Here is a 17,476-nt window from a genome sequence, read left to right as displayed (position 1 = left end):
TTGAACTCACTGAGGAGGAAATTCATGTTCCCTGTGAAGGTTTGCAGCTTTGTGATRGTGAATTACAGAGGCCAGTAAGGAGTATTAACAGCCCCCTTCCCAATTACAGCAAGGTGAAATCTTTTAGTCTCTTGTTTATAGGATCCATGCAGTCACAGAGCCTCATTTCCTTGTGTATGCAATCGCCACTGCCAGCTGTGGAGACTTGCCCCAGGCGTAAGGGTTGGGTAAAATCTGCAAAAAATCATTGTTGTCATCTTACATKGTCTTGGGTTCAGTCCATGGAAGTTGCAGTTCCTAAAAACAAACTGATGACCAAGCAAAGGGGCACAGYAGCATACTCGTTTTAGAGTGAGGTGTTTAGGGATTATCTAACCCGTGAGCTGTTCAAACATTGGAATAAATAAGATATAAAGTATCTGGATGTCCTAGCTATCATATGGAAACTTTCTTTACTTTCCAAGCTAATTTATCCTTTATTTGAGCATGAGAAAGAGTTTCATGTTGAACATTTACTCTATGAGGAAAGCAGTGCCTTAAGTTTCTTCATTTTTTTAGCTATTACAGCCTGTAATTCTAAACATTTTTTATGCATAACTTGCGGTTTTATTAGCTTTTTATATTTTCTATGGTCATTCCTTGATTTACTCAGTTTCAAAAGAGGACTTGTTTGACTTGTTTCTAGTATTTGTCCATGTCACGGAGTCACAGAATCACACAGAATCATTTCTGTTGGAAAAGACCTCTTGGGCTGTTGTGTCCAAACAACCTTTGACTGATCACCACTTTGTCAACTAGACTGTGACACTAAGTGCTATGTCCAATCATTTCTGGAACAATTTAATTAGCTATATTGTTAGATTGAGAAGTGCTGAAGTAAATAGTCTCTCCCCTTTTCCCAACTTAAGAACAGGTATATTTTCAAAACTCGACCCATGATTTTTTTGGTCATGTCTACAGTGTCCATATAGAGCAGGGAATTTAATAATTTTTATCTTCTTTATGTGTGCCTTGGTGCTGATTGCAAGAAGTTTTGAGATCTAGTAGAAACTACACATTTAAAATGTATTTCCTCTTTGTGCAAGAAGTATTAAAATACCTTGCAGTGGTAGGTGTTTAATTGAACAGCTGGGTTTCATTAACAGTGTAGAAGCCTTTGGGAAGAGTCTGATACACRTTTGTTGTACAGAGGCCAGATAAGGCTGCTTCTAGTAGTAAAACTCTAAGATTGTTATAGATCAGAGGTTCTCTTTAAAAACTGCTATGCAGCAGATCCTTGTTAATTGATTCCAAACTCTTCCCAAAGCAGATCAATCTGGCTTTTGTCTATGCATATGAACATATACTATGTTCAAAAGATGAAGTGTGACTCTGCCTTGAAAGATCATTTCATTTTACAGTTTCAAAGATTGCAGGCTAGATTGGAAGGCCATTATATTAAAACATCTGAAGAAATTCCTGCAGTTCTACAAATAGAATGATCTTCCGATGGGGTCCTATCCATCAACACCAGTATTTTGGATGATTTATGCAGAAGACTGTRGCTTATTTTAAGGGAAGGTGGAAGTCTGTCAACTTTGCCAGGCTGACAGCTGGATTCATCTCACCTTTCTTTAACTATCTATTCATGAGGTGTCCAGGCTAAACTTACCATGAAATGTCCCTCTCTGTTCCAACAGGAAAGTTAGCCTGAGGAATGATTGATTCAGCCTCCCCTATGTGCCAGTTTTGGAATGTGAAGAATTGCAACCCTGAGGTTATGTACCTTGTGTGTTTAGCAGCAGTCGGGAAATCTAACTTAAATGAGCTGCCTAAATTCTAGGTGGCTGAAATTAAGTGAAGTTTACCTTAAAGGACTAAATGAGCAAAAGTATCAAAGGTTGTTTCTTAAGGTTAAAATGCTTAGGTCAGACTCTTTTTTTTTTTTTTTTTTTGTACAGTTTTTTTGTTCCCTTAAATATTTTGAACATGTGTCATTTATCCTTGTTAAAGTATCACCCAATCCATTCAGTATATGTCATATGATGGCACTGTGAGACAAAGATGTCCTCCTACACTAGGGATCAAAGAGAACTTTCTGATGGATTTTTTTTCTTTTTTGGGTGTCAGTGGAGAGGAGGCTGGGAAAAATCCTCCACTGCTGTGTGGGCTTGTGTGAGTGATTAGCTCTTTTTTAAGTGCCTGAACACWCAGGTTCACATAGTGATTAAATTCCTACTGTGGAAATTACTATTTAAAGAAAACAATAAAAGGTGTTTTTGATTAAATGCTCCATCAGCAATGAAATGCAATGTTTTATTGGTGAGTGAGAASCAGCTTATGAAGAAGCACATTAACTTTAATGTTTCTTCTTTGGAATCTTTGGGGAAGGATATAGGTTTTATTTTTCTGTTTAGCAACTCTGAAAATTCTCATTTGCACAATTTATCACCTACCTCCACCCACAACTCCTTCCAGTAAAYATTTTCAGGTCAGATGTTTCCTTTCCTAGATGACCCAAATCCCCTTCTAACCTAGACAATGAGCAGTGCCATAGTGAATTCACATGATGCCTCAGGACAGAATTTGCCTCAAAAAAACCTTGCCCCAGTGTAAACTTTCCTTTGATGCTAGAGCTAATGAGCCCCCCAAACTAGTCTCAGTGTTTTTTGTTTTACTTCATCTAATTCTACCTCATACTGCTGATGAAGACTCAAAGTTGTATAGTTTTTAAACATAGGTTATGAAATACAGAATCATGAAAYAAAGGAGGCTGCTGGGAACCTCTGGATGTTAACTAATCCCACCACTATTCAAAGCAGGGCTAGCCTATATCCTAGTGGAAGAACTTAGAAGAAAAGAGAAGAATTATTTCATCCTTCAAGTCTGGGGCTTCTTTGTGTAAAGCTTCATAGGTACTTTGTCCTCATTCAGTAGAAATGACTGTATGCCAGGACTGTAGCCCAGGGATGTACAATATGTAGTGTGCATCAGATTGGTTATAATTGAATTGCGTCTCTTTTTGCGCAAACCACATGATTGCTTTATGCAATAACTATTTAAAATGGATTTSTTGATCCCAAGGCATTTAATCTTTGTTAGTTTATTACTGCATTTTTCGTTGTCCTTGTATAATTTGCTGTGTATTTTGTATATTATTTTTCTTATCATTTCACTGTGTATTCAGATGGGTTGAATAATTCTGTGAGTAAAAAATCTAGGAAATTCTGATTAGAAATAAAATTAAGTATTTATTTCTCCAAATGTTGTTCAAATAGGGGGAAAATATATGCTGTAGCTTAGTTCTATAGAACACCTTGTGAAATTCAAGTGATCTAAATTTTCCTCTGAGCAGGTCTGTTCCTTGGCAACAATTCTGTAGTGAGCTGTACTGTCATATGTCCCTTTCCAGAAAGGCACTGTGATATTTATAAATCTATCTAAGAATACAGATAACCCACACACTAAAGCATATGTCAGGACATAGCTGTCAGTCCTATCAACTTGCAATCCTTGGAAGGAGTGGAAAGGCACATTGACTCACCAGTGTAAGGCCCTGATTTTCGACCTCTGAGCTCTGTAGAGTCAATTTTACATGAAGACATTTTACAAGTAAATGTCCCTATGTAAGGCATATGTTGAGATTTAGAGATAGCACTGTTGTAGAAACTGCTAGAAAATATTAGAACAGAAAAGATCTTACAGAATTTGGCAGATTCTGTTTGAAAGGATCCGGCTGTGTGTCATGGACTAACAGCTAAGACACACTGTGAGAGGTGACTTTGTCCTTCCTGAAGAACATTGCAAGGATGGAAGGGAGAAGGTCTGTACTGAAACACAGACCGTCACTCAGTGTGTTAGGGCAAAAAGTCTAAGAAATAGACTGTTTTTGTCTAAGAAATATCACTGTGCAGGTACCAATGTAYATTATTGAAGCTGATCTCAAAAGTACGATCCAGCAGAATGCTTCCTTGATGTATTCAAATGCTTTTCTGGCTTGGGACACTGGTGTCCCTGGAACTATTTTCATACAGCTACTGCCTTGTACCAGCCCTGAGCTCTGCTACCAGCTCAGCACAAAGTCTTGAGCAGCTGTCTGTCAGTCACATTATTGAGGCTTGAAACGCTCCAGGATGGCTGAACGGGGGATCACTGCTGGTYGAGATTGCTTTCCAAATTGTATCACCTACTTCCCAGCCTCTCCTCTCTCCTTCATCTGTGTCTAAGGCAGACAGTTCTGTGAAAATGGATTTTGTGTCCTTCTGGATGCAGTTAACCTGTGAGGCAATCTAAGACTTCTCTTTCTAGCATGAGAGTGTGTTTTTCAGAGTGTGAGAACTGCTTATTAAGGTCATTTTCTCCGTGTGTGTGTGGTGGGAAGAAAGACTGTGTGCTGAAATGTGATCRTAGTTCATATTTCAGGAGGAACTGTGAACATCAAAAGATCTTTTCTTTACAAAAATAATTTCTTTTGGCTCAGGAAATCCCTGAACTAAAAATTGCTGGTTGCAGAGAGAGACTTTTGGAAATGACCATGTATTTTTGCCCTGTGCTTATCAGAAGACAGGTTACATGGCTGCCTTTGGTTTGAATTGGAAAGTCTGCTTGCATGTTTTGTTATCAATCTCTCTTTATTGGCAGAGAGTCTGCTTGCATGTTTTGTTATCAATCTCTCTTTATTTTCTATAGAAAGAAAGGTACCCACAGATACTTCTTCCTACTCTGCCTTTCAGTACTGTCCATAACAGCATTTTCTTTTCAACTCAGAAATCATTCTTCACAGTCACACCCTTATGCAATTCTTCATGCTGTTGCCTATTTTCTTCTTTTCTATTTTCTTCTTCTCTTTCTTCAGTCTCTTTTCTTCTGAATGAAGCATGAGCCATGCCTGTTGAAATAGATTTTTAAGTCCATAACAAAGACTGCAAATAGTTTTAAACAGCACCATGTACATAAGAAGCTTGAGGAAAATGCAAAACCCAGTTAATTTTCCTTTCAGGAATCATTATAGCTTGAACCATTTTTCTGTGATCTAATTAATAAAGGAATTATGTTTAAGTATTTATGCAATGTTTCAGTCTTTTACTGAAGGGAAATAAGGCTAATATGTTCTGTTAGTTATGAATATGCAGACATATATTAGTCAAAAAATGGTAGATTTAAGGTTTTATAAAATATTCTTGAGTAGACAAGTGCTACTTCTCAGACTGTCCTTTGACTTCCATTCTAATTWTTGCCTTGAAAATTATGTGGAGAAACAAAGAAAGGAGAATATGTTTTTCAACAGCAGGGTTTCAAAAGAGAAAAAGCTCAAGAGCTTTGACCATAAAGAAAATCACTGGATTTTTTTTTGTTGTTGTGAGACTACTGATTAACAGAAAAACCTATTAAGAAATAAGTTAGCAATGATGAAATTTACYTCAGTTAGACCACTGCATTCCTTTCTTGTTATTAAAATATTGTTGCCAGTTCACCATTAAGTCAGTGTAGATGGATTTTGAGTTTTCTGTGTTGCATTTACTCTCATCTCATTTGGAATAGCTTTAATTTGATGGAAGAGTGCAATTTTCAGTGTGGTGCCTTAGAAGGTGTTCAGGCTATTGGAAGTAATTGAAATGCACAGCAGATAAAAAGAAAACAAAACTAGATAAAGCAAAACTACCAGCTCTTCTAGATATAAAAAAAAGAAAATCATGCTTTGGCAATGAGGAGGTATAAGGAAGTCACACACAATTTTTCTAAGATTCAGGACATCAGAAAATTCAGTAACAGAATGACAGAATGTTTGATTCAGAAAAAGAACAAATATTTTTATGTTGTTCATCCTTGTTCCTGTTTGTTTCTGACTTTCCTCCTGCAGTCCAGTCTGGGTTATCCATTCTCATTGACATCACTTTTGGCACATTTCCCCATTAGATKATGACCTGTGCTCTTCATCTTTCCTTTTGAACCCTCTTTGTCACTATTAAACAAAATCACTGTCGTTCCTGTTACTCAGGTATCAGCCATTTCTGCTCTGTGTGCCGTATCCTGTAAGAAATACCCAAATACTGCTACATTTTCTATCCAGATTTTGGAAGCTTCTTTTGCTTTCCACATTGCTATGTCTTTCTTCTCGTACTACATTGATCAGTGCAGGCTGCATTTCTTTTACACCTCTGACTCATCAGCTTTTCTCCACTTCACTATTACCACAGCTCTTGCAAAGATCAGATTTGTTAATCTTTTTTTCTCATTTTCCACTCTKGATCTTTCCATTGGACTCAGTTCAAGTTGTCCCTCTTTATCTAAAAGATCTCTCACAGGTCTCTTGCTATTTTTCCCACCTGTTCATGTTTCTTTTGCCATTGTGCCTTCCAGTATTGTGCTTCAGAAATGTCTTTGGATTCTGTCGGTCTCTTCATTCTTCCTTAACTGTTGGAGGACTGGTACTTACTGGTTGTTTTTTCATGGCTGTCTCCTCTTTGTGGTGGTTTCCAAGGATCTGTCCTTCTGTTTGTGTGCATAATGCCCCTGAGCTTTCGGATTCAATTACATACTGCCCCTCTATCTTTAGCCAAATARTTAAGGACATGCAAAGGAGGAGCTGGTACTGTTGAGGAGCATGCATTTTATCAAAAATACTCCATTTAAGACAGATAATAAATGTATTATTTATACTACACATATATTAGAAGGARCAAACAAAGTAGATAAATAATGCATCCTGGTGTTGTCACCTAGTTTCACTCTATATGCTYTTATTCATGTTTAATAGTGACTGTTCTGGGAAAGCAATGATGAAGGATATATATACAATATAGCTTGGGAAAGATAACTATACATGTATAACTGTTCTTCTTATTATTTTTCTAAGTTAAGTGGTCTAGGCAGATTTTCTTTTCCTGCAAAGGTAATGTGAAATGTTGATGTGCCCCAATAAGTACCTTCTTATTAATAACTTGATCACCCATTTTCTTCCTTTGTAAAACAGAGGTTTAAGCTGTTAACACAACACTTTTCAACTCAGTGACAAAAAAAAACAAAAAAAACAAACAGAACAGCGTATCTTCAAATGAAGTAAAATCTTGAAAAGACATTTGTAAGTAAACATATTTCACTGAAAAGTACTATACAACCAATGAAATTGTTATTCATGGTATAAGAAGGAATGCTTCATGGTAATGGCATCTGTTTTTGCAGGCTCTTTTCTTGTAGAGAGCTGTATAATAAAGCAAGAGTGGAGCTTTATTGTAAGCCATTCTTGGTGTAATTTATCTCTATGGTTTAATGAGAAAGACTGCACCAACTTTCTTCCATCCAATKAAAACTTCAGGTTTTGACACTCTCTATGTAGTTTAACCAGTGTTTGTGAGAATATATCTACCTTTTTTATTGTAGGAGCATGTGTTTTTTAAAAAGCTCTTACGAGAGTACAAAAGAACCCTCACTTTTGTCCCTGAAGCACTGAGTGACAAAAAAAAAAACTATGTGACCACATAAAAGGAGGCAATGAAAACGAAAGAATGAAAATAAAAAAAAAAAAAAAACAACCAACAACAACTTCANACTTTTGTCCCTGAAGCACTGAGTGACAAAAAAAAAAACTATGTGACCACATAAAAGGAAAAAAAAAAAAAAAAAAAAAAAAAAAAAAAAAAAAAAAAAAACAACCAACAACAACTTCAGCTTTCACTGCATATATTGCAAAAGCAACTTTTATTTTCTTGAGACATTTTCTGCTATCGTATTTTCCTTCCACTCTGATGTATACTCTTATCCCTATTTTTTCAGAGGAAAACAAAGCTAATACGTAGTTTCAATCTGGCCTTCTCATGTCATTGAATGGACCCTAGAAGAGATCACAGCACACAATTAATTTGTGGTTTTGAAGTAAATGTACAGAATAGCAGTGGAACAAATAGGTTTCATTAAAATTGTGTGCAAAATGACTCATTCACCTCCCATCTCACGAGAACAAGACATTGTAAATAGGTTGTTAATTATTTATTGAATGCTGACAGTGTACTTATGTGAGCATAGTCTTTCACCGAGGGCAGGTACTGASCTCACCTCTATGGAGAAGGGCTCTTTGCTCACTTTGTGACTGCAGGAGCACTTTTTTTTTTTTTACTGGTAATGAGCAGTGGAGTTTAAATGTTGTAGCAAAACCAAGAAATCTTATTGCCCCAAAATATGACCAAAATAATATGTGTGATGTATTTGCATCAATCTTAGCAGGCAAACCAAGTTTGTGGATGCTTCCCASCCCTGTGGAACAGAGTATTTGAAGGATTTCAGTACCTGCCTTCAAAACCATAGTAAAAGTTTAAAAGKTCAATTAAATCATTTGATTCACAGATTTAGGGGAAAAAAAAAATCAACATTCTCACAAGCAGGCTAAAACCCTCAATCTTCACAACAATGCTGTTCATTACAGACTAGGTTGTTTGCTTTGTTTGGATTTGTGTTCTATTAAGTAGTATCACATTGAACACAGAACATGTTGTTGGGTTATGCATGAGCTTACCAAACAGCAGATATAATTCAAAACCTATTGTTTGTGACATAAAAGAGAGGAACAGATTAAAAGAGTGCTTAGCTGTGTGATAAAAGTCTTGGGCACGTGGGAAGAACCAGAGTCAGTGAAATAATGTGGGGTCACACATGTTMTTAGAACTTTGTGGACCCCAATGGTATTAAATGCTGGCATTTTCTTTACATAAAAAGGGTAACAATGATTTTTTAATTTGTGATAAATTGTTTGAATCCATATGTATTTTGTTATAAAAAAATAGGAACTGACAGACAAAAGCACAGTGCAATAACTGTGAATTAAATAAGTCAAAGAACCATACTGAGTTTGGTGTTAGGTAAGTCACTCATTCATACCCCATCAGACCCTCTTAGCAGCTGCTGTTTATTTCCTTCATCTTATACTTTTCAGCAGTCCAATTGCTATGAGCAAGAGTATCCTCAGAAGTTATAAATATCTTCTTTTCAATTTTTTACTGTTATAAAGTTTGCAAGAGAAAAAGATTTCCCTATCTGTAAAAATTATTTTCTTGGCAAACACAATTGGTAGCTAAAATGCTTGCAAAATAAATCTGTGATTATTCACTCTGAAAGAAACTTGGATGGTGACTCTGAGCTCTACAGTTCTATGCAATTGCCATCTCAGACAGTTATAGGGGATGATTGCTAGAATAGTCACTTTTTTAATTTGCTGGGGATTTATTCCTCCTTAATTTTAGGAGGATACAATCACTTTAAAAATCATTGCTGCCTCAGTCCTTCAGCATTTTCACCACTTCAATATCTCTCAGTCTGACAAACTGAGAAAGACCTTAGACCTTGAAGAGTTTGGAAGAAAAATATCAAGGAGATAAAAGCAACTTACCCATTCACACCACTTAACTACATTTCCTGCCTGTTCAAGAAAAATTGGGTCTTAGTTTAAAGCCTGTGTTAGAAGTGGTGGAAAAAATAACCCTCTCTAATGTATTTATTTGTGTAATTAGACAGCTGATACTGCAGTAACTCTGGATGATCCTATCCTGTTCTGTTCATGGTTTCTCTTTTGACTATCATAATCTCCAGCAAATGTGCACAGAAGAAGAAAATAGTTTTGGTAAAAAAATAACCATGTTTTGTTCTTCTTTCTTTTAACTGCATCTGATTTAAACTAATGGAATAGAAGACCCTGTTTTCTTCACTCTTTCTTCTCTGGTTTATTCTTTATTCGATATGGAATGCTAATGACGCCACCATGAGTGGCACAAGAGAGTCAGACTGACATGGATTTTGTGTTTTTTGCAGATGAGGATAGGCATTCACTCAGGTTCCGTGCTGGCCGGCATTGTTGGTGTGAGAATGCCACGCTATTGTCTCTTTGGGAACAACGTCACCCTTGCAAGCAAGTTTGAATCAGGAAGTCACCCACGCCGCATCAATGTCAGTCCCACCACGTACCAGTAAGTCCTCTTAAGCCTTTCCTGTTTTAATTTGAGCCTGTTTTCAGTTCCATCTTGTAACATGCCATGTCCCCAACACATGAACTTCAACAGAAAGTCAGCAGGGCACCAGGACAATTGGGAAGAGGTGTTGCTTGGGGATGTCAGTATTKCGTTTGCAGGATTGTATCAGAATGTGCAAAAATGTCAGTCAGTGGAGGTGAGGAGACACAACAGAAAGGACAGCCATTCCTGCCTAAAATAAGGTGTAACAGAAAAAGTGGGAGATCTCTCCCAAAGCAGTGTAGTTTTATGCACTGTTACAGCTTTTGACTAAGGATTTGGGTTCCACACTCTAAATACTCCCRTTGTCCCAGAAGGAAGTCTAATTTTGCAAGTAAGGCCAAGCTTACAAAGAGATTTTATGCTTTCTTGAAGACAGATTTTTTTATTTAGCACTGTAAAGATAGAAGCACACTTGATAGAAGCCTTCTCTCAACGTAGGAAAAAAGATTGAAAATGGCAAAGCATTATCCCTAGCRTTTTGAAGTAATTATGCAAATAGAGAGAAGGCTTGATTAAATCTGGTTATGAGGAACAGCTCCTAAATAAAAAAGGTGTTCCTTATTGTTCAAATTTGACAGTTTGACTATTAGAATTTCTACTGCTTGAATTACGGCTGAGGCACTCACTTTTTTTTTTTTTGTCAGGAGATCTCAATCTTCCAGTGTTCTGTATCTGAAGTAATTTTCTGAAGCAGGGTTTTGAAACTGTGCACTGAATCTGTACACAGTTGCTCAAACAATATTGCTTTTCTTTCTTTTTCTTTCCTACTCACAACTGCGAATCTCAATATTTATTTCTTTTTCCATAGCTGTCTGTGTAAATAAAAATTTTAAGTGGGATTTCTTCATCCAAGTATTGAAGTGTCTGCTATGCTAAAATACGAATCAGTCGGAAATTAAAGTAATTAAAGTAGTGCATAAAGTGACATTCTTCTGAAGAGCCCATTCACTCGAGATCAGATTTTGAGAATGAAGCAAGTGTAGCAAATTGAACAAGAGGTAGAATAACTGAATAGGCCTTGTGTCATAAAGTGAACAGAAATAGATGCATACACTTGTCTGGTAACATGCAAGAGAAAGACATGATTTATTAATGTTTGCAGCAAATATTTTAATTTAAATAAAAAGGAAATTTCTGTTTGGAACTCGTTACCATTTGAAAAGAAATTGTCTTTGGGACCTACAAGGTACAGTGTTCTACAGTCTTTGGGTCTCAGTCATCCACTGTGGAATGGGAGGAACCCTCTAAAACCTTGTTTGAATAGTAAGCACAAGCTTGTTCATCAGTTGTGCCCCAGTTGCAAAAATTCCACAGCTGCAGCTCCTTTGGTGTGTGGTTTGTTGTCTGGCAGAACGCAACCTAGACCCTATGACAGGGACCTGAGCTTTTCTTGAACAGTCTTGATCAGTTCTTATAAAGGGATGGCCTCCAACCCAAGATAGTCTTCAAGATATTCTGAAAGTGTACTCCATACTTTTTCAGAAGAGAGATCTTAGTGCTTCAAAATGTGGTTCAGGGAAGTGATTGCACTAAGGGCTCTGGTGTTGCTTGCTCATGTTTGTGTCCCTGACAGCAGAAACTGGTGAGCTAGAGAGCTTTATGGAAATAAAACTAGTGAGTATTTGTGGGACCTGTGGTGCACAGAGCTCTCTTCATGCTGGAGCCAGAGTCACTTTCCGTGTGCCAGTGCCAGTTCTGTTGAATTTAGTTATTTTTGATGTGGCGCTGCCTCTGTGAAATGAAGGTTTGTGGTCATTGTTGGGCCACMTGATCAAATTGAAAGCGTTTCTGCTCATAGCAAAGGGGTTGGACTAGAAGGGCTTTAAAGGTCCCTTCCAACCCCACTGGTCTATGGTTCTGTGACTGTGTTATCTTCCTGTCACACTGCTGCTAAAAAGACTGAAAGTAAGTTTGAGGGCCTGAGTCTATGGAGCTTGTTAGAATTCTGTGTGTTTGTGCTGCCCTTTATCTGACTGGCAGTGCACTGTAGCACAGAGAAGGCAGCTTCTCTTTGGCTGTGTCTCATCTCTGCCTGGCTGCCACTGGTTGTCTCGTACCTCGGCAGGTCATATGTGAGTTACCTTGGACACCTTTCTTGCTAAGTCCTAGGTACCAAAATGTGACTCAGATTTTCTCATCCTGCATATCTTTCAGGCTTATCAAAAAGGGGTCTACAGTTTTTTTCACTTCTCTTTAATCCTAAAAATCCAGTCAGAATAGGACTATTCTTTTCCAGATGGCTGAACTTTCACCTTGTRTGACCATCATGTGTGTACTCTCCATCCAGAAAGTTACCAATTTAGACTATTGCTTCAGAAAGGGAAGAGGATAGAAAAGAGACGGTCAGTGTAATGATGCAGCAAYGTAAAACTGCAGAACAAAACACAGCAAAATACACAGTTACTGGTATTTGTTATGTGCATTATTGTACTCGATAAACCATCTGCTAATGGTTCATTACATTAATGTAATGAACAGACTCAGTACCCAATTCAGAGACCTTTAAGAGGAAGTAACAGGCTAGACACATGATTACAGGTAAAGGAAGTAGGAATGGCAAGAATATAGGTTTGAATGAGATGCAGTTATCATTCAAGATGAATGRCTAAAGGTAGTGATCAGGCTAGGAACAATTTTATATTACAAGATTCAGAAATTATGTGCAAAGATAAAATGAATGTGCACAGGGCAACTTGAAAATTGATTTCTACCATGCCTTCTGGCATAGTTGAAAGCTTGCAAACAAACAGGGAAGAAATCGAGAAATCACACTGCTGACACAGTGGCCAGAAGAGACTGCAATTTTAAAATACTCAAAGGGGCAGAATTATTCAGAGTTTCTGAAAGTGATCTGTGAGATTTAGCATAATATCCTGGTGGTGTCCAAATAAACAAGTAGTCATCCGATGCATCCACGTGAAACTTTTCTTAAATATAATTTGCATGTATAAAGTGATTAATCTCAAATTGAAATGTATTTGTATTTGACTTTATWTTCTCTTAAATTATTCTATTTGATCATACTGTGCTGCTATGCACTCTGTTAATATTTCTATTACCTAAGAATCTGTGTTTTCCAAAGTAAATAATTCTGCAGTCAGTATAAAAACAGCAAAATTTTCAATTAGATGAAACTGCTGCCATTTATCGTTACGTGTTTGTGTCTACCCTGGCCCCTGATGGAAGTTGTGATACAAATTTTGTGCTTATAAAGCATGCAGGTCCTGGAAACATGTCCAATACTTACCAGCTTTCATTTTGCAGTAAAGATTATGCATCWTAAAGTGTCATCAGCATTCAAATAATAATCACCTTTCAGTAYAGCTATTGGTTACAGACACTTCCCTTCAAGTCTGTAATCTGCCTAAGTAAGAATCAGAATCTAAAATTATGAATACAAGGTGTGATATTTGTTGCTTAGCAGCAGCAGTGAGCCTGGGGCAGCCTTGCTCATTGCACCTGCCTGGGTAGAGCTCTGCTATGTGTGAAACAACACCTTTTACAAAGGTGGCTTTTGCATCTTTTGAATCTGGAACTTAACTTCTTTGGAATATAATATTAAATATCCAAAGATATTCTTTGGAATATCTTGTTCTCTTGACTCAGACAGGTCTTTGAACAGAAGGATCATGGAGCTGCATTTGCTTTGAATCACTGAGCATTGTGAAATTGAATCACTGGATCAGCACTGGGAAAAATTCCAGTGAAACATGTGGAAGCTGGAGAGGAAGTTCAGCATCCCAGACTGGTCCCACATGGTTAAAACATGTGGACAGGAAGGAATAAGAAAAGAATCAACTCAAAGTTTATTTAATTCATCTACATTATCCTGAATTGAATAGAATTACCCTATTTTCTGTACTCAGGAAGGAAGCACAATGATAATTATGAGGATCTTAAGCACAGAACAGAGATTAAATATTTTTTAATTTTTGGTTTCAGCCTTCAATAATGATTTTTTATGAGATATTAATATAACATACTCACATTTATCCTGTTTTCCTAATAATGTTTCTGTGTAATGCCTTGGGATTTCTAAGCAGTTATCAAAAGCAGATAAACATAATCGTTTCTGTTCATCAAGTAACTCCTATTTAAAAAGGAAGTATTTTTTTCCTCTTCTTTCTACCTCTGGTCTTTTGCAGCATGTATTTCCCTGGTGGAGGATGTGCTTCTGGCACTCAGTGTTAGATACAGACACTTTCCATTATCACCTGCTGGGTGATACATCTGGGACCTGAKCTCAGGCAGAGATGAACAGCCTGTATCGCACATCTTTATCTTGATTTAGGAGAGAGGGCAACCCAGGTCTACCTCAATARGAGCTGGGTGAGGTCACTGGGTGTTCACCTGCATAAATTTCTTCTCAGTCTTTAAAATTGATTTAAACCTCTGTAGGTTTATAGATTTTTATTTTTATCAAATTCTTTTTCCTATAGGTTTTATCTATTTGTATGCATTATTTCTCCTACAGRTTATAGGTATATCTACATCTATATTTTTCTGCCTAATATGGTCAAATCAGGGGGTCAAACCAATGGGGTTGCAATCCAGTGGGAGAGCATCTCTTTCAAAGGGGCAGTAATTCATTATCTATATTCATATGGAAACAAATGATCTAGTTTTTGTTATCAAGCAGATCCCCAGCYGGTAAAGGGAGCAGCACTTTTTACTACAGAGCAAGGGAGCACCACTCCAGCAGGAGACAGTCTTCTCCTAGCCTGTTTGGAAAGCCATTAATTAAATTTTCCCAATTGTATCAATTAATGTGGGGGATGGGGACAAGGTTCCCTAAAGGTTTTACAGTACTTTCAGAGTTAGGGCATTAGTTAGTTAATGTTTTTCTTTTGCTGGTATCTTTTCCTGTGAAAGATAGCATTTATGGAAGATTGACCTGACCAATGTGCTTTTCTTGGTGCATGCTATGCTTGGGAATGCAGTGGATTGTCTCCTGTGTTGTGGAGCATTGTATTTCTCTTAGCAGTATGTTTCAAATTTTGGTCTATGCAGACCAATTTCTCTAAAGAAAAGTTTAAGTTGAAGTTTAGTTCTGAGTGGGTGCTTTTGTGCTCTGATTCAGCAATCCAGTGAAAAGTACAAAAGTCTAACATCTCTGAGAGATGGAGAGATGGAGAGATRAAGAGTGGGCATGGAGGAACAACAAGAAGAAGGGAGTAAGAATCATCATGGGAAACATGCGCTCAGTATAGAGTGCTTTGCAACAAATAATTCTGTAATAGCCAGACTCYGCTAGTTCAAACTGGAGAGATGAGCAATCACCATTCTTTAGGTAAAATGAGAGGGCTGGGCCATAYGAGCCACATGAAGTTTAATAAGGACAGGTGCCAGATTCTGCTCCTGGGACCAGGCAACACTTCTTGTGTGTACGGAATGGGGAGTGAGAGGCTGGAGAGAAACACTGTGGAAAGGGACCTGGGAGTCCTGGTAATGGCAAGTTGAACATGAGCCAGCAGTGCCCTGGCAGCCAGGAGGGCCAAGCGTGTCCTGGGGGGCATCAGRCACAGCATYGGCAGCMGGACAAGGGAGGRGATTGTCCCRCTCTRCTCTGACCTGGGGCGGCCTCACCTCCAGTGCTGGGGGCAGTTTTGGGTGCCACAATATAAGAAAGATATAAAGCAATTAGAGAGTGTCCAAAGGAGGGTGAAGGGCCTTGAGGGGAAGCCAAATGAAGAATGACTGGGGTCACTTAGTTTGTTCAACCTGGGGAAGAGGAGACTGAGGGGTGACCTTGTTGTGTCTACAACTTCCTCATGAGAAGAGGAGGGGCAGACATTGATCTCTTCACTCCTGTGGCCTGTGACAGGAGTCAAGGAAAAGGCGTGAAGCTAAATCAGGTGAGGTTTAGGTTGGATGTCAGGAAAATGTTCTTCAGGAAAATGTTCTTCACCCAGAGGGTGGCTGGGCACTGGACCAGGCTCCCCAGGGAATGGTCACAGCACCAGCCTGACAGAGTTCAAGGRGCACTTGGACAATGCTCTCAGGCACATGGTGTGAAGATTGGRGATGGTCCTGTGCAGGGCCAGGAGTTGGAGTCAATGATCCTGATGGGGTCTCTTCCCACTCTGCATATTCTGACTGAATGATTTTCTGAATATASAAACTGATGAAGATGGGACTGTTTCTTGCCAAGATAGTTTGAAATATAATTACCCTAGAAYTTCATGTATGTGAAGAAAGAGCTACAGCTTTTAAAAGCTTCTTCAGGATCCCACTAAGTATGATCCCAATTTTCATTCAGACACAGACCTCCTGACTTTTTTCTTTTAAATGAGGGAACTGAAAAGAAAAAAAAAATAGCATAATTCTAGAAGCTATCTCTTCTTGTCTGAAAGCAAGAGGCTTTCCACCAAGGTAGGGACAGAACAGGAATTAAAAAAACTTGAGGAGATGTCAGGTTAGGAGGAGATGGTGTTAAAATTAATCAACTGCAAATCAGTGTTTAAGAAATTCTTCCTCCCCTGAAACATTAATAAAGAAGACAAGATGAGGGCAGACCTAATTCCAAGCAATTTATAGGAATGCCTGAGTACCCTCATCCTCACAATTTGAGCTCTGAATTGTAAATTGTTTATCCAGCCACTTGAGTGGAACCCAGAATTCTGAACCTGTGAAAAACCTGCTATAAAAATATCCTTTGCAATAGTGCCCTTAAGGGAAATTCACAGAAGTGATTCAGAAAATCAGCAAAGATAAATGCTTGGGCATATTTTCAGACTWGTTGTTATAAGCATATTCCTGAACTGCGGAGGTTGTGTAACTTCAGCTTAAACTCTCTGAATATGGGACAATATGGGGACATTTTTTACACAGTTTAAGCTGCAACATAATTTCCTGCCATGCTTGCTTGAGAGCTGAAATGTTATCCCAGTAAAGGTCAGCTGGACTATTTCTGAGGGTGAGAGGCTGATTCAAGCAGTGCATCTAATGCAGGGATGTGGTGTCTTTCATAAGCTGCAGCAGTGGAGGAATCTTCAAAGGACTAATTGTCTGTCAGTCCTGGAGCATTTCATTGCCGCCAAGTTACAATTCACAAAATAAGGGAAAATAAGATGGGTAATTAATATCTAGCACTTTTTTTTTCTATGAGGAAATAGTGTGAAATRTCAACTAATCTTAATGCCAGCCCTGACCTGAATCAAAGAATATAGATACATTTTACAGTTTTGGACTTGTGTAACTGTCATTAAAATTGCATGATATTAGACTCTGATAAGGAAACAATTGATTTTTGGGAGGCTCTGTAGTGTGGGGAAAAGTGGCTACAGTGAAAACTTACAGATTTAGCTCAGAAAGTTCTAAGTTTTCAGCTGTTACAGAAATCTAGTTTGGGAAGCTGTGAAGAGTTATTTCAGTATTTTAAGCCTGTAGTTTGGAAATACAAAATATTTACTGCCAATATTCAGAGATGAAAAGAGAAAAGCTTCTCTGTAGAGCACTCCAGAAACATTCAYGCAATTTAGAAAAGGTTGCAATATTTT

At 37.9% G+C, this 17,476-nt stretch overlaps 1 protein-coding gene across 1 annotated transcript in view; it reads left to right on the top strand.

The window, feature by feature from the left end:
• The window catches only part of GUCY1A2 (guanylate cyclase 1 soluble subunit alpha 2), a 149,986-nt gene that overhangs the window by 117,626 nt on the left and 14,884 nt on the right, over window positions 1–17,476 (top strand). The window contains exon 8 of the mRNA XM_057372510.1: window positions 9,778–9,932. Within this exon, the coding sequence (XP_057228493.1) occupies window positions 9,778–9,932 (155 nt within the window). The remainder of the gene's footprint in view (window positions 1–9,777; window positions 9,933–17,476) is intronic.

Source organism: Malurus melanocephalus, unplaced genomic scaffold (assembly GCF_030028575.1).
Source record: "Malurus melanocephalus ecotype Western Australia unplaced genomic scaffold, MMel_1.1 scaffold_172, whole genome shotgun sequence".
NCBI classification, from domain to species: domain Eukaryota; kingdom Metazoa; phylum Chordata; class Aves; order Passeriformes; family Maluridae; genus Malurus; species Malurus melanocephalus.
Note: the sequence above shows the minus strand (reverse complement) of the source record. Positions and strands in the feature narration are given on the sequence as shown.